Below are 24,279 nucleotides of genomic sequence, written 5' to 3' on the forward strand. Positions count from 1 at the left end.
GATGACGGGAATGGTGCAACCAGCACTTGAGGATGAAGGTGCAGAGAGGGGAGACCAGGAATGGTGTCAGCTCTGTGTGTGGGTGCACAAAACACACAATAGGTACCATCAGCTGAGGCCTTTCACTGCAACCTAACACCTAGGTTGGAGTGAAGACTTCCTTCTCTAGGACTTTCCTCCTCAGATGGAGGTGACAAATTTATCTTTTTGTTATGAAGATTGACACTAAAGATGGTCAACTAGAATATGCTGCTTCCAATTAGGAGCTGATTTCAAAAAAGAGAAAGTCAAAAGCTGCACCTGTGTAATTCTGCATCTTATTTGCGTGAGCAGCCAAGGGACAGATAAGAATTTGCCACAACTCATTGACTCACAGCAATGCTGCAGCAGTGGTTACTGCTGTCCAAAAACGAGGGGTTTTTTGAAAGTTAGAAGCTGATTATTTCTTTAAAGTCTAAACCTGTAAGTGGCACAATTTTTATTTCTGAAGCTGCTAGATTTCAGGATTTCTGCCCACACGTACTGCCATTCGTGGGACCGAGAATGAGGACTTCATGCTTGGTTGAAGACTGTTACCTTCACTCTAGCAGCATGACATCGGTAATGAGAGGGTTTCCTGGTGTGTTAGGTTCTTCAGTAGGGCAGATCAGTACATACAGGCTTGTGCATTGAAGTCATCTTTAGTCATTGGCCCGGAGAATAACAACGTTAGGTTCCTTAGTTGTTTTCCTATAGTTATGCTGGAGTTTCAAAAAATGTGTCTTTTTCACCTTGATTAACTGTCAGGGCAGAGCTGGGACAGAGGCACAAACTTCGAGTCCTCCTCAAGTCCCTCAACCCCATGTTGAGGACATGGTCATGGCAGATGACCCGGATGGGAGTTAGTGTACAGAGTTTGCATTTCTACAAGTATTAGCTTCAGAAGTCGAAGATGGGAGATATCTTAGGCGTGTGGCTTATGACTTAGGCTTTGTGTCTGCATCGTGTCTTATGTTTGTCCTGCCAAGTTTGGCAACCGATGCCGTTTCTGTTACGGTCACCCTAAAACCCTTATGGGATGCGTGGGGTAAAATTTCTGGAATACTCAAAAGATGTGTGTGGTTTGACCAGTAATTTGAACAAATGCCTGCAGAAGTGAAGTGTGTGATGCTTTTCTGGGTGGTTTTTTGGGGGGAGGTGGAGTTGTTTTGGTGTTGTTTGTTTGGGTTGTTTTTACTTACAGTGAAGTCTTTTCTTTAGTTGACAGGGCAAAGACATTTCTCATAGACAATACAGCCTGTACCACTTCTGGGGACAAATTAGGAATTATAATACGTTTAATTTTGCTGCCTGATAGAGATGAATGTCTGTAGTAATCCTTAAATCTGTAATACATCATGTCTGCATTTAAATCAGAATTGCATGTTGTTCAGGAAATGCTAATGCTTTTAAATTTAATACGTGGAAAATTTAAATGCAAATGTTTTTCAGAAGCTTTGATTTAGGGGATGCTGGACACAGAAATGCTCTGTCTGATTGACGGGTAGTTCTTCCCAGTCCCCTGCAGAGATCTTTAGCTTCCATTTCTGTGTTCCACTGCAGGAAAGTCCTATCCTTCCTTAAATATCAGTAGCTTTTCTTCACTTTCAGAACAAGCTTTGCTCCAATATTGTTTCAGAACTGAATATATCTTTAACATTCATCCGAAAGGAATATTTTCCTTTCACATCCTGAAATACAGAAAATAAAGCTTGATATTTTTTCACAAAGGAAGACTGAACGTTTGTTTGGGGTAATTTTCACTCATCACTGCATTAAGCAGGTGTTTAAGGCTAGTTTATTTTTTTTGGCCTCCGTCATATTTCAGGTACATTAGTGCAGGTGTGTAGATTACTGGGTTCCCAGTTGAGTGTCTCTGTTAAATTTCTTAGTATAGAGACAGAAGGAAATGAGTCCTCCACCTGGTCCTTTCCAGGTAGGTCTCTCAGGAGTCTTACTCAAATCATTTTGTTTGTACAAAGAAAAATATAAATGTAAACATTTCTTTCATCAGACAAGAAGAGAGGAGAAAGAAGGCTGGATGTTTTAATTTTTGACTTGCTAAGCTATTTCAAATCAAAGAGTAAATCAGGCAATAAGAAACTGTTCTGGATCTGAATTCCAGGCGAGAGGGACCAATCTTTTCCCGGTCTCAGAACTGTTAAATGGAAAATTTATTTCCATTTATCTCAGTTTCAACTTGGGAAGAAATCCTTTCACTCACCAGGGTATTGTTTAGTTACACGTGTAGGCTCGAGGGTCTTCCATTTGACTAAAGACCATTTTCCTAGGAAGGCAGTGACAATAACCAACCTATATGAGGTTCTGCTTTCTGGCTGCTGTTAACTAAATTAGAATCAAATGGACTTATGTAAATGAAGAAATCAAAATAAGCTCCGTTAATTTTAAGCTCTTTGTGGAGCTGTTCAAATGGATGTCTGATTTTCCTTCTTTTTCTCTCCCCCCCACCTTTTTCTTTAAAGCCCAGTAGTTCGTAGCTTAAGTGCCATTTACATTAACTGGGGTTTAGGCAGCAAACTGGCTTCTTTAAAAGAGCAGATCTATTTCAGTGCACTCCGTTGGGGAAAATAGATCAAAATTTGTGTTTTGCTTAATTTTGTCAGAGCAGATCTTGAGAATTTTCCACTCCATTCTCATGTGTAGTCATAGATGTAGAAACAAGAATGGTGACAATATTTTTGGTGTAACTTTTCCTCCAGGCGTTTTGTTACCTGTATCTTGCATGTTTCTTTTCAGCCTTCAGAAATATATGGCAAAGTTAGTGAACAGTTTCGGGTTTAGATTTCATTAATTTTATTGAAAATGGAGCTCAGCAGAAGGTAACTTCTCTTTATTGTTCTTCCTGAGTCAACGCTTGCATCGTGTTTCAGGAAAATGCTGGAGAGCAAGAGCAGACATCTTACGGCAAATGCATTGCTAAGAAATAACATTTAAAGGGTGTTGGGCTTTTCTGGGGACTATGTGAAGTGCAGGGAAAAAATACTTGACCGTGGTTTGAATATGAAGAAAGAGTGATGTTTAGCCCCCAGCAGCGCTGTACAGGCAAGGTGGTGTTAAACCTGCCCCCACCCTAACTAGCACCCTGCTAGATAGAAAATAAGCAAGGTTGGTAAAAATGTACTTTTATCAGGTTTGTAAATGTTAGAGGTGTTTCTCAGAGTGTACAAAGTGCTGAAACAATCCAAGGAAAGAATCTTACAAAGGAGATTTAACGTTTAAAAGCAGCTTAATGCTGTTAAAATTAATAGAATAAATATGTAAGTTGGCAGCTCAACACCTCGCTTTACAAGTCCTAGTGGGTATTTTCAAGAGATGTCAGAGGTACGTTTGCAAAGGCGAGAAAAGCCAGGATTGTGTTGAGATGGAGTTGATAGACCTGTAACATGGGGATTTGGATTTTACACTGCTGAACAGCAAACGTTTTACTGCTGGTACTATGGTTGCCATCTGCACTGCTTTTACTGAAGTTTTGCTTGAAGTTTTCTTTCTGTTTGAGTCTGGAGAACTCCCACTCTTTGTTTGCGGGGCAGGTTAATGGAACAGTTTGGGTTGTGGAACAGTTTTCCTACAAGAGGATACCTAAACTTGAGATTATACGACCTGATTTATAAACTGTGAACGTTTGATTTATGAACATATTAGTGACTTCACCCCATCACTGCAGCGGAGTCACATACAGGATAAAGCTGTCTTCTAGTTAACAAACTGGGCAATAGTAACAACTTTATGGAACAAATTTTTTTTCCCTCAAGAATGAGGACACTTCAGTGTGCACAAAATACTCTATAAACATGTAACAAAATGCATCTCTCTGAGTACTGAAGTTTTAGCTTTTAGTGTTTCCAGGCAGTACCAGACTATTGACCAGGACTCCTGATAACTAGGGGGGTGTTAGCAGAGCTCCCGCACTCCCGTGATTTCCTCCGGAAGAGCTTGCACGGCCCGTGCCTTTTGGAGAATTGGATCAGCTCTTAGGAGGTGAGACCAACCTGTTGGTCATTGAACTGCTGTTCATTTTCACTTTGTTTCACACCATTTCATTTATCTGCTCCCTTAATTACCATATTTATGGGCCTATGTGTTCTTACCCAAGAGGCATTTAAACTTGACAGTGTAATAGATTGTGCTGGGAAAGCTAAATAGCTGTTTATTACTTATCCCTGTTAATTTGCTCTCTGCCACATCATTACGCACGTGATAATGTGCGTGACGTTGGCGGAAGTAGTTTTCTTTGCAAATCAAATCTATCTCTTTAAGGATTCATAATATTGACAAATTGCTGATTTCACCAGTCACAAGAAAAATTGGATGATAAATTCTCTAACCTATTTTAATTAAAATTGTTATGGTATAGAAAATATTTTCAATATATTTGGTTAAAACAGAGATAGTTGAGTTAATTACAAAGCTTTATATAGAAGATGATGATAAAAGCTTGAGTTACTGAATTTTAATGACTCTTGCTAATGCAAAATTCTTTTAAAGTATCAGTTTAGATTTGATTTGTCTTCAGATTTAGATTGTAGCTTAAATGAAAAGATTCCTCTTTCAGCACTGTTCTGTACCTTTGTATTATTGTCGCGTTGCAAAGGAGGCACAAATGTAGCTGCCGACCGGCTGAACTGGCTGGGAATTCCTCTGGCATGGGGAAGAGCAGGTGAACTGGGACCAGTGGGTGCAGCTCAGTAGGATGCTTTGTGGACAAAAGGACCCAAGAGCCATTAGGGCTGTGCCTGGCCTGTGGGACTGCCCTCGGTTGCCTATTTTAACACTTGAGGGTAAAAATCATGGGAATAGTTCCCTAAAACCAGAATGAGATCAAGTGTAAGACCAAAACTTGCTGAAACTGCAATATTAAGACTCATTAGTATAAAACAATTTTGTTCTAAACACAAACCAACATTACTCATCTTTTGAAGTTCTTACAGCTTTACGTTTTTCTTAGCTTAGAGCTACAAACAATGTTCATTTACTTTTTTAGCATGCTTTTATGTTAGATGCATTGGTTATTTTTGTGATGGTAGAGCAACTTGTCTTATCTGTTTCTCAGCACTTTATAAAGCTTTGTTTATTAATAAGAAAGCTAAAGTAGTTCAGATTCCCACTTTCAACAGATAATCCTTTCTAAGGTCTTTTACGCTCAATATGTCACCAGTTGCTGCATGACTGGGATGGGATACTTCATCCACCTCTCCTGGGACGATCATGGGTGAAAAGGGAGTCATTGTCACCACTGAATCACTGAGTGCTTCTACTTTGTTCCTTATTTTCCTTTCCTTCTTCATCATCAAAGTGAGATTTGTTTTTACTACAGACTTCTCTTCCCCCGACTGGACTGATCTCCTTTCAGAAATAATCCACTCCCCCATCACAGATGTTCTGTGATACCTCATCCATCTCTGTCACATCGCGCCAGTACCAAGGCACAAAGGAACAAATCTCCCTTTCAGAAGGGCTCAGCTGACGGTCCCACAGAACGCACTGTTCAAACACACCCACAAATTCAATGTTCTTCCAGGTGAGAACGTGCTGAGACAGTGCCGGCGCAGGCAGAGGCAGTGGCTCTTACTTATGTTCAAATCGGGCCTTTACTTACGGGCTAATGTTTTACGTTTTTATCCTAGACAGGATCATGGTGATCGTATAACCTAACAGTTCGTGTCTGAAGGAAGTCCGTGGAACTGCTCAGAGGTTTTGGCGAGTTTTGTTGGTTTTTTCAAAATGTGACATGTGAGCGAACTTAAACACAGCAAATGGCTCCAGCTGCAGGTGCCTGCACAGGTCTCCAGGTTAGCCCAATGCAGAACTTCTGAAACTCCGTTTGGAGAGTTGTCACGATCCACTTGAGAAATGTCTTTAAAAGTGATGCTTTTTTTTCCCATCACCCCGAGTACGCTCAGCAAAGAAGAGCCAGGAAGGGTTATTGCAGCTTCATCTGCTGGGAGATGTTAGTCACTTCTGTAAAATCTGCTGAAGCAACACCTAAATGACTCGAGATCTGAGCCTCGGGGAATAAGTTAAAAGTGGATTTGATCTTAACTCTGCATTGCCTTGTTTTTGTGAGTTTAAAATGCCCTCAACACTCTTTGAAGCTAAATATGGTGATGGGGTGGATGTGGTTTGGTGTGTAATACGCTGAGAGGGAGACAGTGAAGCCCGTGTATTCCATCACTGTGAGTATAAAAGATGCGGTCATGCTCCAGCCTCTTCCTTTAGAAACTGAGCCAAGAAAATGCTTCATGGGCTTGAAGTAGGAGCTCCTAAAAAAGAAAGAGAATATATCTTTCTTTTTTTTTAATTAGACTGTAGTCATTCGCTCCGTTTCTCATCTCTGCTGCATGTAACTGTAGCAGAGTTTCAGACATCGGCAACAGATTTTAATTTAAAGTTTTTGCCAGCTTTATATTTTCTTATGCAATTTACTTTTTAAAATTAAGAGCACATGTTTTCCTTCCAAATAACATGCAGAACATTTATTGGCATTTTAAATAGGCCAAAGTGAGTGAGCAACCTTCTTTTTTTCTTTCAAGTCTATTTTTTCCCTACAGGCAAATTGCTGTGGGCTTATGACCCACCCTTTTTATGACACTATTTCAGCACAGATATTCTTAGTTAGAATTCTAAGTTATTCCTTTGAAACAGAAATAGAAATCAGCATCTCAGCAAGCAGTTTCCTCAGCGAAGGGATTGTCATACATGCATACACATACATACAAGTGTGCCGTATAAATTCATCAGAAATCTCTACCCTCTCACACAGTTTACTTTAAATATTTGTATTTTTGTTCCAGTTGGGATACTCTATAAGATAGTGGTTTCTTTCTATTTGTTTTTCTTTTCGTGGATTAATAGTCTTTGTACAAAACACTTTCTTGTTTGGGGCGTGCTGCCATGGCGTGGCCATCCTGCGGAGTCGCTGTGAACTCCTGCCTTTGGAAAAAAGATAGAGATCCCTTTTATTTCTTTTTCTTGTCCCCGTACAACTGAAATAAAGACTATCACATTTTGATCAAAAAAAAAAAAAAAGGCAGCAAGTAGCAATAGAATTTTGGACCTGTTATATAGTGGGAAGTCTTTATTTCTTATGTTTAAGCCTGATGTCTAGCACAAGGATAATTTGCTGTTGTCGAGCATTTGAGACGTGTATTTCTCCCAGCGGCTCTGGTACCCAGGTTGTTGTTTGGGGCATGCAAACCCTTTGGCAGACCCGGTTCACAAACACAGATCTGAGCAGCCTGGGAAAGAACTGAAGAAGCCAGTACTGAGAAAGGGGGTTCAGTTTCACAGACAAACCCAGCCAGCATCATGCCCTCAGACCTCAGGCACGAGAAGTGAGATTTTGTAATTGCATCTTTTGTTTTTCCACAGAATCATTAAGAAAAGGCAGTTGCTCTTAAGTTTTATATTTCATGAATTTTTCACATCTGAGAATTATGTCATCTTGGGGTCTTTTTTTCCTAGTAGTACTAATTTGCCTACATTTAAGTGTAATAATAGTTTATTAAACCTGGCATGTGGAATAGCAGAATGTCAGTGATGGGGAGGTTGGGATCCATGTCCGTTTGCAGTCTGAAGATATCCGTGTCACACGGCGTTGTCTTGTGCAGCAAGTTGTTCGGTTGTAAGCGACTTCTGCCAGGGACTTTGTTTATGGAAAAAATAATCTGGCTGTGAGAACTAGACTTATTTTAAAGTAATTGACAAGAACTGTGGCTGTGATCCCCAGTATAAGCTTTTTCCAGTCACTTTGGAGAGATTAGATGTCTCTTAACATCATCTTACCAGCAGCGAAGTTGCTCCAAAAGGACTCCTTTAATCATATTAGTTTCGCTGCCATCACCCCGTCTTCAGATTCTTTCTTCTTTCCTAATAGAACCAAATCTGCTTTTGCCATCTATTAGGTCCAACATTAATGCTCCTTTGCATATTAATTACTGTTACTTTACCTATAGCATTCAGCCCACTATCTTTTGAATCCCAGTTTTGAATCTGGGGGCTCGGAGCTGTTACTTTTTCCATGCGCAGGCAGTAGAAAACACTGTATTGTGCTACTTGATTTTCTAATGGCTTTGTATAAGAATTATTGAATATAGAACCAAATAAAGCAGAAAGACCTAACAGTTGAGTCAGGAATTCACCCATTTTCTATTTTGGCTGGTAATATGATTTATGAATAAATTTTTCCTGTATTATAAGAAGAGTTAGCATTGGGTCCTTATCAAACTTCTTAGGAAAATTCTGCGCAATGTAATATCTTAGTTATACGGTAAGAAAAAAGTTTAAGGAAGTTTTCTGTTTTAAGAAAGAAGAAAGGAAAAAAAAAAAAAGGAATGTGGTAGTGGAGGGAGAATGAGCTCTCAAAAAAAGCTTTCACAGATTAAAAGATAATTGTTACTATTCCAGGCAGGACTTGCATTGGAATGGCTATTAAAAAACCCAAATGCTACTCCGTGTGTCAGTTTAGAACTCAGACCATGTCATCCTATAGAAATTGTAGCTCTATAGCATTTCTTTGGTTAAGTAAAAGCCAGTTAGGCTAAAGTTTTGTTACGATCTGGAGGTGAAATGATTTTCTAAAAGAATTACAAAAGTATATTGTAGATTATAATTATGTACTAAAATGAACTTTACATTTTAGTCTGTACAATTATGTACTAAAATGTACTTTACATTTTTAGTCTGTACACAGATTTAAAAAATTACACGTGTAGAGGAGAAGATCAGGAAAGGAAGGAAAGGCTCTAGTGCAGATTACACTCTATGGAACATGTGGTTGAGATGATGCTGATAGAGCTGAGGGATGTGGCCTGTGTTACACTGCTGTCTACCGCGGTATGCGCGTTCCGTCTCTGCGCACACACACACACAGTCCTACCTTTGACAGAGAGGGAAGGATGCCCATGAGTAATTAAGAAAGTGTGGAGGCAAAAGGCAGTCTTGTGTCACGTTTCCAAGATGGTTAATGTTATTTAATACACGCTACAGCTGTGATAGTCAAAGGACACAACTGGAGGTTTGAGGGGAGACGACGTGTCTTTTATTACACCATATAGTTCAAATAGCTTGGAAAAATAGGCAAACTTTCAAGCCCGGATTTTTCTCTTTCAGATCAGAGTATTTATAACAATCTGTCGTGGGATATTAATGTACAAGGCAATGTTTCTGATAGTCATTCATTTCCCAACCTTGGTCAGGAATGAATATTTCTTTTTCAAAGATTTGTAGTAATGTGGTTTTCAGAGACTGCAAATAGATGGTTTAGCTGAATACAGACAGTATATTAAAAATGTCTAAAGAAAAAAAATAGTAGTTGGAGAGAGAGATCAGTTCAGAGCTCTAGGAGCAGTAACTGGTGTTCCAGGGCAATGGGATCTTTAAATACACAGCAATTTTCATCAGATTTTCTTACGAAACCTTTAATAAGCTTGAGCTGAGTCACCTACATTTATTTGGTAGAACATCAATTTATCATCTCAATATTGTCATATCCTCTGTGAAAGAGTTCCGGGGAACTGCATAGTCACTTGTGAAGCAGGGTGGAAAAAGGGGGAGATACTGTGTAAGGTTTTTAGTGAAAAATGCTAATTTTCAGAATTGTATTTCTGAATGAAAACATATATGTGCTTCCGACATCCTGCATTGCAATTGGCTGTAAGGATAATGGTCTTATGTCACAGATACAATGCTCCTATACTTTGTTTAAGAAGCAACAGAAGAAGTGCAATTAGAAAAGTAACTAATGAGAGTTGTATGCAAATGTAAATGTGAAGTGATAAACGTGTGCTCTGCTGCTACTGTCCAGCAGCAACGTGCATCCTCTGTGCTTCGGGGGTAGCACAGATTTACCGTGTACAACTTCCCCCTCTTCCCCTCCCCTGGGGAGGGCAGTGAGCTGTTCTGCTCCCGCGCCACTGCTGTGTCACACGACGTGTTTTGCTCCCAAGGACTGAGGGATGGTCTGTGATCACGGAAAGAGAGTTGTGGATCCTGAAATCCATGTCTTGCGTGTTAAAGGTCCTGTCTCTTTTCCGTACTGTGCTTGCAGAGTCTTAAGGGTTCCGTGCGTTGGCCCTTGTCGTCCTCTCTCGGTGTGCTCTGGTTCCTGCACCTGGAGCAGGACGTTCTTTGATACGTTCCCGGTGCACGTTAGCACATCGTGATGAAATACAGTCCATAATCTGTAGTATCAGTTGATTAATGGCTGATAAGACGCTGATATCTCACTGGAAGGTGGCACGTCATTTCTTAAGGGAGAAAAACAAAATCCCAAAAGAAGGCCTGGACATTATACATAGTGATTATATGCCACAAACTAAATTTCTTCACCTATGGGGGCACCCCCTCCAAAAAGGTAAATCTTGCTCCATCGGTGCTTTGGGCAGGGAGGGGGCTGCATTCGCCTGCGGGAGTGAAGAGAGGGGGAAGAGCAGTAAGAGGGGCCAAGGAAGGGGATAGAGAATCCTCCCCATCTCCTTCCTACCCCGGCTAACAGCCTGACTCAGAAAATCAAGTAGGGTTTTTTTGTGGTTTTGGGGTTGTTTTTTATACTTTGTTTGTTCTGTATTTCAGGTTATCTGTGACATGGAGAACCAAATCCACAAGCTGAGGGAAGAGCTCATCCAGGTGAACGCTCAGCGGAAGCAGCAGCTGCTGGAGCTGAGCCACCAGTGGGAAGAGGAGAAGCAGAGGGTGGCTCGAGACCACGAGAAGGCGCTGAACAAGCTGAAAGTGGAGGCAGAAAAAATGACGTTAGACCTGAAAAAGATACACGCTGCAGAAACAGAGGCGGCCTTGGAAAAGGTAAGAGGTTCATGTGGGGCTGCTGCTAATGGCACGGCAAAAGGGGAGCAATCACCCCAAAAGTTAGATAAGTTTCACTGAGGAAAACTGTGTAGGGGTCACTTGAGTTGAAAAAAAGAGATGTATGATGTAGATGTGAGATGGGATGATGCGATCACGGTGCCAGCATGGAAAGTTTTGTGGTTCTGTGGTGAAAGACGATGTCCCTTTGGCCGTGCAGTGCGGGCGGTCGCTGCTGTGGCTGTTTGGGTGAGCGTGGAACGGGGACAACCGTGCGGTGCTCGGGAGCTGGCGGGACTGTAAAAATCCAGATGATTTGAAGGGGAAGCCAGCCAAGGACTAGGCTAATCACTTCTCCTTTGCTGGAACAGAGAGAGTGGAAAGGGCGGTTCTGACTGAGCTTTTTCTCCCTTAAAAAGAGGGAAAGTTCTTAAGGAGGAAAAAGTTCAGGCTAAAACTGCAAGGAAATTGGGTCTCGTTGCTAACAATGGCTGGTCTATTTTTGCCCGTGTGCATCGGGTGAGCAAGGGCTCTGGGAAAGGCTTGAAAATAGAAATTAATGTTTCAGATACATCAAGGCTTCCCTCCCCTTTCCGTTCAGTGGGGTCACTGGTGCTCGTCAGCGCTTGCTGAGCATCCCCTCCTACCGGCGTCTTCAATTCAAGGATTTCACAGCGTTAAGGATGATATGGGCTAAAACATGAGAGTTTTATTTCAAAAGCTAAACTAAAAAACCCCACTTAATATTTATGGTAGACGTTGTGTATATGTAAGCAGATAGTTGTTGAAGTATCTTTTATATGCCTTAATGTCATAAATCATACGTTTTATTGCAAAGTGATGTACAGTGGCACAAATTAACAATCTGCGGATACTGTTTGAACCGCCTTTGTGAAAGTGACATTTCATTTACCTGCATCAGGTTCTTGGTCTGTAATTTCAAACAGCATTCGGGGGATTATGCTGGAAATCAGCCAGCCTGAAGCCATTAAAATGGCTGTGATCAACAATTCACAATCTTTTCTGAATGTAAGGAAAGCTCCGCTTGGCATAATTATTTAAAGCCAAGGTCACAGAAAGTATTTAAACCTTTGAAATTCATCATTAAAGGATTAATTTTAACTCAGGAAGACATTGTCATTTTTGCTTAAAAATGGAATTTGAATCTCAATTCTTTTCTTTCTTTGATCTTTTTTTACATGTGTAGTATAGCAAAAGAAAAGTTAACTTCTTTACATTCTCAAATTAAAGTTACAAATAATCCTTCATAGGGCAATATCTTTAATAGTCTTGAATTGTCATTTCTGTCAGAGATACTATTTTTTTTAATTTGTTGGACTTTTTTATTTTTCAAAAAAAATTGCTAATTTTAAGCTATATTAACTGCTATTGAATTATTTTTTTTTTTATTTAACCTACTTCCCTATTTTTACCTCTAATCAGAAGAGCACATGTTGAGTAAAAGACAGGAGGGGGGGCGGGGAAAAGTATCTCTGTTGGAAAGTCTCTTACAGACACATGAAAATACCTTGCATTACCTTCAAATCTCCATTTACCGTTCTGCTTCGTTTCGGTCTTCCAAATGTAGAGCTGTGGAAATTGGCCACAAAGTCCAAAAGTCAAAGTAGCTTAGAGGGCAAACTCCATTTAAAGCTCAAAAGTTACAGTTCCAGCTAACTTAGTTCAAATCTTGATCCTATTAAAGTCCACAGAACTTTGATGAAGGAGATTTTATCCAAGGGGGGGAGGTGAGGGGAAGAAAGCATCTTAATTGCAGCATGAGTCTTTGAGTCTTGAAACTTGCTTTTAAAGGTCTTTTTCTTTTTCTAACAAGTCTTGTTACCTTGAAATTTAGGACAACATAGGAGAAAAATTTGTCCTCTAAATTTACTTTTTTTCTGCCAATTCTGTAAAGATTGCTTAAAAACCCAAAGGGAAGCTGAATTTCACTGTTTGAGCTTGGAACATCTGACTGTCGGGATTTCCTGAAGGTCAGTGCGTTCCCAGGTGAAGGATCTCGTTCCTCTGTGGTCTCTTTTGTGAGTAACACTGATTTCTCTGTGGATTGTTTTGTGTAATTGTGGACTGTTGTTCACGTGAACGTGATAAAAGGCAAAAGAAATGCTAAAACTTGAGTGAAAATAAAAATTGAAGTAAAAATGAGTGGAAGGAGATGCAGGGTTCGTATGGTATTGCCCTCCCCAAAGCCCCGCTGCAGTGGGGTGGGAGGTTGGGGCAGAGATAGAGGAACAGGTTTCATTGCAAGAGCACTGGATATTTAAATATCGGTTGGTATTTGTAGACAGCTTGTCAATATTTAGGGGCACATAATTTAATTTTCTAAGGTTTTTAGTTGTCTGTTGCTTAAAAATCTCAAACTTAAAGATAGTCCATTGTTTATTGTAATATTGTGGCTGGTTCGTTGTGTTGGGGATTATGCAGTGCCAGAACGTTGCTCACCAAGCGTAGTACGGTAACGCTTTTGAGCCTGTGACTCTAAAAGCAAGTATCTGTTGACAGTTACTGCGTCTCCCAATCAGTAGGGAACCATAAGTGGGAAAATATTTACCAGGTGGCCAAATGGCACGGTGTAACCTGCTCCATAGGAAAAATAAACATGGCACCTGCCGTTGTGGAAATAGTAATAAAGGGAAAAGCCCATCATTTTCCAGTGACCTCCCCTGTTGCAGGTATATTTTCAGTTAAGCAGCGCTTTGTTGGAAAGCGCGCTGTGGCTGACCTAAACAGCACCTTACGAGCCGTGTCGGACCCTGGTGTGGACACCCGGGCACCTCTGCGACGTCTGCGTGTCCCCCGAGCCACAGGAGGGGTTGACGAGGGCTCTACCCGAACTGCAGCCGGAGGGTTTCTGTCAGCAGGGTCCTTGTCACCGGCCTGGCGGGTACAGGCGGGCTGGGGTGACACAGGGGCAGCTCGGCTCGTGCCGGGCTGAGGCTGGTCTTGCTGGGACAGCGTGTCCGGCTGTCTTCAGCCTGGCTCGGTCGGGTGTCCCTGCCCCACCACGCGCAGTCACCTCGCTGCTCACCTGCTAAGCCATGACAAGGTAGTTAGAGTGGAACACAGAATCACCTTATTGGGTAAGGATAACAAATTTTAATGTCCTTAAGGTCAGATAAGCCTTGGTGGACATAAATCAGACAAAAATTGAAGCTGACAGCATGGAGAATTTGTAATGGTACTTAACGTGTTCTTAGGACTTCAGGACTTTCATAATATCTGTTATCTGTCTCTAGCATAAAAATGACTTGAGAATATCTCCAAATTATGTCTTGTCTATTAGTTAAGACATCTTAAATATGGCTTCAGAAGAACACTTGTATTCAGAGTGATTTTGATTTACTTTTAAAGTATAGATTTAATTTGCTTGCATTTCATTGTAGCAAGTGATTATAGCATTTTCTGATGTGATGGTAATTTTATTTTATTTTTTTTTTTTATTTGAAGTCAGACCTCATTATGATGAAACAAACTGTTCAAGAAATAAACATACTAGAGAGAGATAATGCTGCAGTTAGGCTCCAGTAATGACTAATCTCAGCAGGGACAGGTGTGTTAGAGGTTGCATCAGCAGCACTTGGGGCACGAACACCCCTCACCCAGGTGTAAGGGGCTGCACAAACCTTCTGAACGCTTCCAGGTTTGCCAGAAATCGCTAAAAGCAAGAGAGAAACCACATTTCTAAGTGCGTGCAGATGTGAAGCTTGGCTAACGCAGCGGCTTGCAGCATTGGGCTGTGGTATTTTCTTGGCAGAGAAAATGAGCATTCGGAAAGCATGACCCCAGCAGCTCGCAGCCATGCTAACCCTGCTCAAAGGAAGCAACCTTGGAACTGAAAATACCTCATAAAAAAGCTCTCTTTGAGCAGCGCACAGGAGTAAATTGGAGTGGGAGAAAAAGGCTGGGGTTTTTTCCTCTCTAAATAATTTTCAACATTTAGCTTTTTATTGACTTCTTTTCTATATTTAAATAGATATTTTGACTCATCCTGATAAATCTTTATGCAGGTTCCAGGAACATCTAATTCTTTTTCAGTGCTGCTTTTCTTGTGGAGAAGTTTTTATGTATTGACTGTACTGAACGTACTTGATATTTGATTACAGGATGAAGCTGTAGTCAAAAAAAACTAAAGGAGAGTCAAGTCTCTGGGCTGCGATTCTTCTGATTTCAGTAGAGATGTGCAATGGAGAGATGGGACCCCAGGACAGCATGAAATCTGGCCAGAGCCATGCAAATTGTACGTGTAGGGTTTAATGATGTAGTAGTCAGTTGTACTCTGAGATTTCTGTTATTTTAAATAAAATTTGACATTTATAATGTTTTCTAGTCTATACCGGTTACAGTCACTCCATCTACGTCCGGTGGGAAGTCCATGTGAAACTGAAATGCCCAGGAAATTCAAAGTTAAGTCACTGTGTAAGTGACTACTTCCCTAATTAACTATTCTATATGACAGTTATGTTGTAATATCATGTGTTTGTAACGGGGCCTTTTTCAAGAATCTGCAGACAGTGACCTATGATTGGACACTTCATTTTTTAACAACTTCTACTTGCATTTGGTTTGCAACTAAGGTACTGGTCACGTGCCCTACGGAGCACTTCAGACCTTCCTCTGGCATCAAGCGTTGTGATACTGGATTAATGAACCAGCAAGGACAGCCCTAGGATGCCGTCCAGTTGGACATACTCATTGGGCATGTTTTCATACTGGATATGTTGGAACATCTTTAATTCACAGTATCCGTTCTGGCTCTATGGTCAGGACTCACACAGGTGATGTCATGCTGTTCAGCCCTGGCAAAGAAATCGAAGATGAAGAGAAAGAATATGACATATTCAGAGGTTAGAGAGATACTCCAAGAGATACTTGATTACAAGTGCTCTCCCATCACAGCTGAGTTACTTCTGCTCATAAAGCATGGGCATGGCACGCTTTCCGTGAGCTCCCGCTGCGGAGTGCTGTCTCTCTAGCTGTTGTTCTTCTCTGCCAACTCCACATTTCATTAACTACCAGAAACGGTTCCATCTTTGTATCTAAGACCTTCTGGGAGCTGGACCATCTCTGCAGCAATTCTGTAGGCTCCTGCTTAGGCTTTGTAGCATAAAGGAGTCTTTGATCTGAGTGACACCTTTCACTTCATTAACTTGAGCACTGATAGCCGTTGTATAGAAAGCGTCATTTATGTGAGCATCCAGATGAACTTTTTTCACACTCGTGGCAGCGATACCCTGGTTATTTACATGGGGGCAAATAGGTCAACCATAAAATGTGGACATGTATTCTTCCTGAGTATAATGATACCATTAAATTGGTATCTAATTATAATGTAGATGTGTGTTTTTCTCCTTGCTGAATGCATTCAGGATCCCTACCAGTCATTGTATAGGTGCCATTTTTTTAGACTAAGATTTTAAATGTTTGTTTGAATCTTATTACATAGATTCTTTTGTTTAGGCCTTAGCTATGAATGATCTGAAGAGCTTCTAATTCTTACCAAGAAGAGTTGGATATTCCCTGAGCCTCTTAATTTTTTTTCATTACAATTGAGGAGCTATTGTCTATGATCTTGTATCTGTTTTCCAGAGCAGTAATATTTTTGTTGGTTTTGTGCTGTTGGGTCTGTGTACATTTACTCACATTTGGTTCTTGAACATTTCTGGCACTGTGTTAGTGATTCACCAACTAATAATATTAAAAATGAGCATACTGCTTTGACTTTGTTGCAGAAATTCTGCCAAAAGCCTGGAAGATCAAGAAAAAATAATTTTATTTCAAAAAGAGAAAAGATTTGTATAGCAAAGTTCGTGGATGTTAGCACAAGAAGTGCAGATTATTTAATCTGTCTTTATAGTACCTTTACAGCAACTCTTGCAATAAAACTGTGCTCACAGATGAGGGGAGAAAACAAATTTCCTCTGTAGCATGTCCCCTTTTGCACTGTTCCTTCTTATTCCTCCAAAGAAAAGGCAAGAAAGATGATAATGGACCAGGAACATGGTCACAGGAATTGCATCATCCCTTGGGGGAGCCATTTGGAGGAGTCTTCAATCAACAGAGCCAAACGTGAAGAAAAATATGGTAGAATAATCTCAGGGATATTTCACTCAAATGAGACTAAACAGAATTTGTGGCTCTCTCCCTCCTGGAGATATTTCAAAGCAACAGTCTCAGTTATTCACAGAGCGTTACTCTGCTTCTGCCTCCTTAAAAAAACAGCAACAAAAAACCCAAACCAACTCAGAAAAAACAAACAGAAAACAACAGGCAGGATTTCTGCCCTTCAATTGTGTTTATGACTCTGGTTCCGGAGGCAACCAAGAGTAGTTGGTGTAACTGTCACTGTGGAAAAAAATACGCACCTTTGAGCATGAAGCTTACTCTTCAACGTCTGTGTGAATGTTTGGGGAGATCACACACCTCCTTATTTGCATTCACAAATAACACCATAGGGTTAAAAATTGAAATGACCCATGTAAGACTGTTAAGAAATTAGAACCATGCAAGAAGCAGCATAATTGAGCTAAATGATAAATCATTACAAAATATGGAATTAAGAAGATAGCTTTCCACAGGGCAAGGGCTGATACAATTAAATTTAGAGCTCTATCATATGGCCTGTCTTTCAGCACACTTCCATTCACTCCCTGTTGTATCGGTTGTAGCTGACTAGCTGTTTGAGAAGTTTAGTTGGATTTTTTGGTTTTGATTTTGTTTTTGTTTTTTTAACCAACTGGTAATAATCTAAGGTCTCTGTCTAAGAAGTATTCACAGGTGAGTGTTGTTTTTTTTTGTCTGTCTCCTATTTCTTTTTCAAGTCTGTGTCCAAAAACCATTTCTCGTTCTGCTGCGCCAAGGGCACTCCCTGCTTCTTCTCCAGTCTGTGACTTCCAGGTTGTAGCCTTTGGTGTGTATTCATCATATCAAGGCTCACAAAACCATGCAGGTGGTGGATAATTGAATGCTGAGTTGTTGTTTACAGCCCAAGAGCTAGGATGGAGTTGCTGGAAACAAATAAGAGATTGATTTAAAACCAGTGACAGAAGGTGCTTCTCTAAACAACAGGTAGTGAGCTTCTGGAATTGATTTCCACGGGGGTTGTGGAGACAGATACTACCAGTAGGTTCAAAACAGGATTAAACAGTTTTATGAGCTGCATGTTTGTGACCCATCACTAATGGCAATGAGCAGGGATTTAATTCTAACTGCCCTGACCCAGCGGTTGTGGGTGCGGGGGGTTCGAGGGGCAGGGACCGCAGAAAGGGGACAGGTTTCTGCAGCCTCTGCGAGCAGCATCTGCCCTGCCTCTGGGGGGGATGTTGGGCTCCGTGGCCCACGAGCCTGACTCTGGAGGGACAGACCTGGTGGTTTTAGTACAACTGATGTTTCAGTCTTAACTTTCCTGGTTATGAAGTGCAGGAGCCTTTTCCAGTGGCAGAATGACTGTTCTAATTATTTTTTCAATGGTTTCCTGTGCCGTTCTTCACTGTCCAAACAACCTGTAACACACCAACATTTTCTTGTAACACACAATTGCTTATTATTTTAACTTCATTAAATATTTTTTTAAAGCCCAATTGAATCATTACCTCATTCTCTCCTTTTTTTCACAATACTATGTGTGTTGGAGAAGGCTGATTGCATGTAGGTACAGTTTTCTCTAATTTACCAGTTTTAGTTATCTTTACATCCCAGGGTACGTTGGGACATTAGGAAAAACATTGGCTGTTCTCCAGTACAGTGGCTGGTTGTAATGGGAGATTACTTTGGGGGCTTTTTTGAACAACTTGGCTAATTCATTCTTAAATTCTCTCAGAATTACTGAAGGAATGCCCCCTGGTCCGTGTGCCCAGCCAGGGGTGAGGGGGCAGACCCTACCCCCGGTGCCCTCTTACTGCCTCCCGGTGCCCGCAGCCATCACCGCCCCTTTCACTGGGGCTCCTTCGTGGGCTTTCAACGCAAACAGGGGTAACTGGTGTTCATTACCTGGAATTAGTAAATGCTAAGTGGAAATTTCTCCTGCATCCCATGCCATGTGCTCTACGTTCTTACTTTTCTGGAAAGTTTCTGGGGTAATGCATCCTTTACGCAGACTTTCTCGGGTCCCCCAAACCTGAGAGTTGGCACAAGCTGAACCAAAAGCTGCCCCGTGGAACATCCCGTGGTCCGTCGCAGCCCTGCTTAGGTCAGTATTTGGATATTTTTCACTGTAGCTTTATTTTAGGAAACAAAATAGACCGAACTAATATAAAACATCTTTATTGCACATTTAAATTCTGGCACAATTTGAAGACACTGTTTACACTAATTTGCTCTTTCTTCACATCTTTATAATAGAGAAAAGCTGCAGGTGGCTTTTTTTTTTTCCCTTTTTGGAGGGGAAGGAGTGTTTGGGAAATAGGGAAGGGGTAAAACGATGATATTAGTCTTTCAGAGTCTTTAATGTGAAGAAACAAAAGTGTTCCAAAACAACTTGCTTACAGCTGCAGAACATGTCATGGAGTAAAACCCACCTTCATTAGATGGGTGAGAAAGAATTCTAATTGTTTTGAAGTTCTTCTGATCAGTCTGCATATGCTTCATTGTAATGTGATACTAAAGTGCCTCAATTATGATTTGTATATTTTGGTGCCAGAAGGTTTTTTTCTTATGCTAAATTACTAAGTTCTGTCAGCTGCTGGGCTGTCATATAGAGATACAGTAAATCACATTATATTTTGTCATGGATTACACAGAGCAATAAATTTGGGAACAGAGATCAAAGTAGTTTCACAATCACATCTGAGTGTAGGAGGGGTGTTTAACTTGTAGAAAATCTGATTTAGGTGAAACTGGTGCAGTTCTTGTGTGAATTTGAAATGAATTTGGGTGTTTGCTTGGAAATGAATAAGGTACAAATCCCCAAAAGAGTTCTCCTGTATTTAGTTCAGAGGAGTTAATTCTGACCTACAGCTGCAGGACGGAGAACGGATAAATAATTAAACATTGGGAATGCTAAGACTCTCGCAATGTCTTATTTATGTTTTTAATTGCTTTCATGATTGAGCAATATATTCCATTCTCTTTTTAATTGGGACGTTGCTGGACTTGCACATAGTTACTCATCGGTACAGTAATGCTTCCTGGCTCCCTGAAGTTGTCGTTCTTTTGGGGAAGCTTTGTTGTATTTAAAACTACAAAAAGTAATCCAACATAATCTTGCCAAGGAACACTGATTGCTTCAGATCAGAGATTTGTTAGGGGATTTTGTCGTGTTTTCAGTGTTTGTCTTTCCAGCTGTAGAAGCTTAACTTTTGTTGGGCTCTCATCTAACGATGTAACTTGGTAATACCCAGTTAACTTAGTGGTACCGAGTCTGTCCTTTTGTTTCCAGTTTTCCTTCTATTTCATAAAAAAAGGATTCTTTCTCAAAATCGTACATACGTAGGATTTTTTTGGTAGTCATTATCCTCCTAACGCTTGTTATTGCCCCAAAATTCAACTTAGAACAGCAATAGAGAATCTGAAAAATAAAAATCACATTCATATCCCTTTATAGTCCTTTCAGGAGCCTTACAGCCCCTCCTTGGCAAAAGCCAAGGCGTGTAAACGTAGCTGATAAATAATGGTAAAGTGCCTGGGTCTCAGCATTTCTGAGAGAATCGTGTGTTGTAAAGCTCATATTAAGTAGCCTTTGACTGAGACAAACCCTGGATCAGTGTCACACCTTGGTACCATTGCCTTCTATTTGCGGAGGAAGCATTAGCTTTGACCTGCATCTCCAGAGATGTCCAGCAGCCCGTCCCCCCGTGATTTTACGGGGTGTCAGCTGTTGGGGTACCCAAACCAGCCGGGTGTTGGGGTACCCAAACCAGCCGGGCCTGAGAGCTACAAGTGTTGTGTGAACCTCTTCCCTTAGAGTGGGAGGGGGAGACCGAGCGCACACCAGCACCAGAGGTGCCCGGCATTTCTGACGAATAAAGGGAGCTTGTCAAAGCTCGAGTAATTCCCGTTGGGTGTGTGTTTTATTTGTTAAGGCTCTGAAAAAGAAAACGCCACCACTTTTGATATAATGTCTTAAAGCCACTTTAAATAACCATCTTAATTTAGTTGGACAGAGCAGAAGAAACCCAGGAAATATTAAAAATTGTGATCAAGGAATGTATTTGTGCTGTACCAGATTTAGGTACATAGCTGGGGGAAAACTAGGCTTCAGTGCCCTGATGTGGAGAGTGTTGTGGTCTCAGCATCTTCACTGACTCAGTTCATCTTACTTGAACATTGAGCAGAGAGGGGATGGTGCCATCAGGTAAAAGCCACCCACCTCCCAGCTGCTCTGGCACAACGTCACGGTGCATCTTCAGATTAAACTGTAATTCTGTCTGTCCTTTAGACACCTGATGTGTGCGTCAGTACTGTCTTGTATAAAGTATATTTAAGGTATTGAACAATTTCATGTGGCAAACCTAGACTTTTAATCTGATTTAAAACCTTGCATTGTACACAAGGCTTGTCTGTTGGGCCCAGTCGTGCAGTTAGTTTTAAATAAGGAGCCTGGCTGACTGCAGCGTGGAATAGGAATCAGTATTAGTGAAGCTGGGAAATATTTAGATGCTCAGTAAATCCGTTCAGATGAGGCTGGTGATCGTGTACCACTGTGAGGATGGAATAGCTTTGGCAGCAGGGACCGTGCAGTTGGAGTCTTAGAAGCATTTTTGGAAGAGTTAAATGTCTGTATTTAATTTCTCTACATAATTTCAGAATGATTAGAAATACACTGTTAGTTTAAATGAAAGGGCTGGAAATCGGGGTTTCCTAAGGCACAAATTGCAGAAGCAGTTTTTCATAGGCCTCCATTAAGCACTGAATCGCAATGCACCGCAGAGAGGCAATTCTCCATACAGGTAGAGTGTCAAATCCATTTCTATTCATTCTTGTCTTTTTCCCAATAAAAAGTACTTAGCACATGAATAAGAGGGGTTTTTTTCTCCTAAAGATGTATGTTTAAAGAAGAACAAAAAAAAAAAAAAAAAAAAAAAAGATTTATAGACCTAGAAAAGTGGAATGTAAAATACAATATTAATAGGATTTGTGGGTGTGACAGATTGGGATTTCTATCATTCATTTTCAAAACCCTTGAAGTCATTTGGTACTTGACTAATTATTCTGTTAACATCATTTTGGATATTGAACTATTTTTAATGGTCTTTTGGGTGGCTCAAATTACACATTTGAACTGGTATGCTATTTTCACTGTTACACGGAGGTTTGGCTTTCCGTTTGTTATCTGATTGGTGGGGAGAGCAGTAGAAAGACCAAGAATATTGGCGTAGGACGTCCCTCGCTGTCGGTGTGAGAAGCACATAAGGAAAATATAGGTTTCAGGCTTTGAGGTCAAAATTAAATTTTTATGTACAATCAGATGAACTTAAAAGGTGATCTGCTGATCTCTGAAGTCTAAGCAGATATTGTACAGAGTGTTTTATCATACTTAATAACAGAAATTGCTACAGTTAGCCATTCTGAAGGTCATTTTCTTTTGACATCTGTCAAATTACACAATCTTGAATTTTGGTACAAAGCATAATGCTGTCAAACTTAAACAGAAATATTCCAGAATGTGGAGTGGTGTGTTGTTTTTTAAGGTAAATGGGCCCCATTTACATTAGTTCTTTGATGTTAAATTCTTTGCTGCACATCAGAGAACAGTTGCTTCTTCCCTGGAGCAAGTTTTCTTTCTTCTCCTTCCCCCACCCTTTGATTTTTTTTCCTCCTTTTTTTTTTTTTTATCTTGCTTACACTTTTATCTAACTAATTATGGAGGATCAGTTTATGTACGGCCATTATTTAGCTAGTTGCAGGCATTTTGAAAAATGGCTATTTCATTGCTAATGCCCTACACAGATTTCTTAAAACTGCTTTTCTGTTAGTGAATATGAGTGTGTGTATAAAACCCTCCCGTTTACAAGTTATACTTGTGGGGGTGGTGTTGTTTGTTTATGTTTTGGGGAGATTGAAATCAGTCACAATCGTATATACGTGAGCAGAGTTTCACTCTTGCACATCTATCCATCTTTGGGTCGTAGAAGTTAGTTTTCCTATTAATTTTGTAGCATAGTTGAAATCTAACTTTCTATCCAAAAATCACCACTCCAAAGCTGGAAGACATAGTATTGTAGAATCATTTAGGTTGGAAAAGACCTTTAAGATCATCGAGCCCAACTGTAAACCGCACACTGCCGAGTCCACCACTAACCCATGTCCCTGTGCACAGGTTTGTACCGTTCCAAAGAACTCTTACCAGCCGCGTTTTTGATGAACGTTCAAGATGTCCTGAACGCCTTCAGGAATGTTGGTGGAGGATGAAGTTGCCCACCAGCCCTGTGGTGCGGGTAGACCTACTGTCCCCACTGGCCGTGGCCGAACCGGTGAGCAGCCCCCGGGGCGGCTTAGTGCATGCGTTCCGTCGAGTGGAACTAGAGCTACAAGTCCCCTCTCGTTCATCTTATACCTTAAAAATAACATATAAAAACTTTGTAATTAGGGTGGGACATGGTATGCCTTTGCAGTGTGCTCCCATCCTAGATCCTTTGGTCTTTTATTCTCAGTAATGCCGTTGTGTTTCATGAAAGGAAAAAATGCAGAGCAGCCTGTGTTAGAACAGTGTCCCTGCGTTCAGATGCCACCTCTGCACGGCTAGGACCGTTTGTGATTTCTACATGAAATGTTTCTTGTTGAAGTCGGTGCAGTTTTGCTCAGCAACCACAATATGATGCTTTAAGGCTTGTTATAGAATTATAGTTGGTTTTTAAAACCAATTAAGTGTAACAAGGACATAATCTTTATAATGCAAAAGTCCTCACTCTGTAATATAAAATAACTGCATGTAAAATTGTCATAATCAGATAATTTTAGCTAAAATATGTATTAACTGTGTGAAACTAAACAGAAGTTAATTTCTGAATCAGTGGGATTCCTCTATGGCTTATCCAATTTAAACCTTTTTATTATAAAAATGGATATTACAATTGATATTTCTGACAAATTTTTGCCAAGCATGAATTTGAACAGCTCCCTCTGGCACACGGAAAACTAGTTGAAGACCATTAACTCTATTTGCAGCGCTGCCCATTGCTATAAAAAGAGTTAGACCTTAACAAATACTGGCTGACCCTCCAAATGTTCACCTTCCAGTTGGATTCGTATTCATTATGTTTCTGAAATAGCACGTAACCTGAAAGCGGGGGAATGCCCTTAAAATGAGACAGAAGCAGCTTGTGCTGGGTACGATGCAGGAGCCCGGCAGCCCCTTAGACAAGGAGGAGCCCAGGAAACTGCTGCCTGTGCACGCCGTGCCATGTTTAACCTTCTCATTTCTCAAAACAAATGTAATATAAATCCTCCACCATGTTCTCTGTAACAGCGATACCTATTTACTTTGCT

The 24,279-nt window shown here is 40.6% G+C and overlaps 1 protein-coding gene across 3 annotated transcripts in view; it reads left to right on the top strand.

Annotated features, from left to right (window-relative positions):
* Positions 1–24,279, top strand: part of CEP112 (centrosomal protein 112) — a 165,792-nt gene that overhangs the window by 93,277 nt on the left and 48,236 nt on the right. For all 3 annotated transcript variants that reach the window (XM_074160337.1, XM_074160339.1, XM_074160338.1), the window contains one exon: positions 10,609–10,839. In XM_074160337.1, the coding sequence (XP_074016438.1) occupies positions 10,609–10,839 (231 nt within the window). The remainder of the gene's footprint in view (positions 1–10,608; positions 10,840–24,279) is intronic.

Source organism: Numenius arquata, chromosome 17 (assembly GCF_964106895.1).
Source record: "Numenius arquata chromosome 17, bNumArq3.hap1.1, whole genome shotgun sequence".
Taxonomy (NCBI): domain Eukaryota; kingdom Metazoa; phylum Chordata; class Aves; order Charadriiformes; family Scolopacidae; genus Numenius; species Numenius arquata.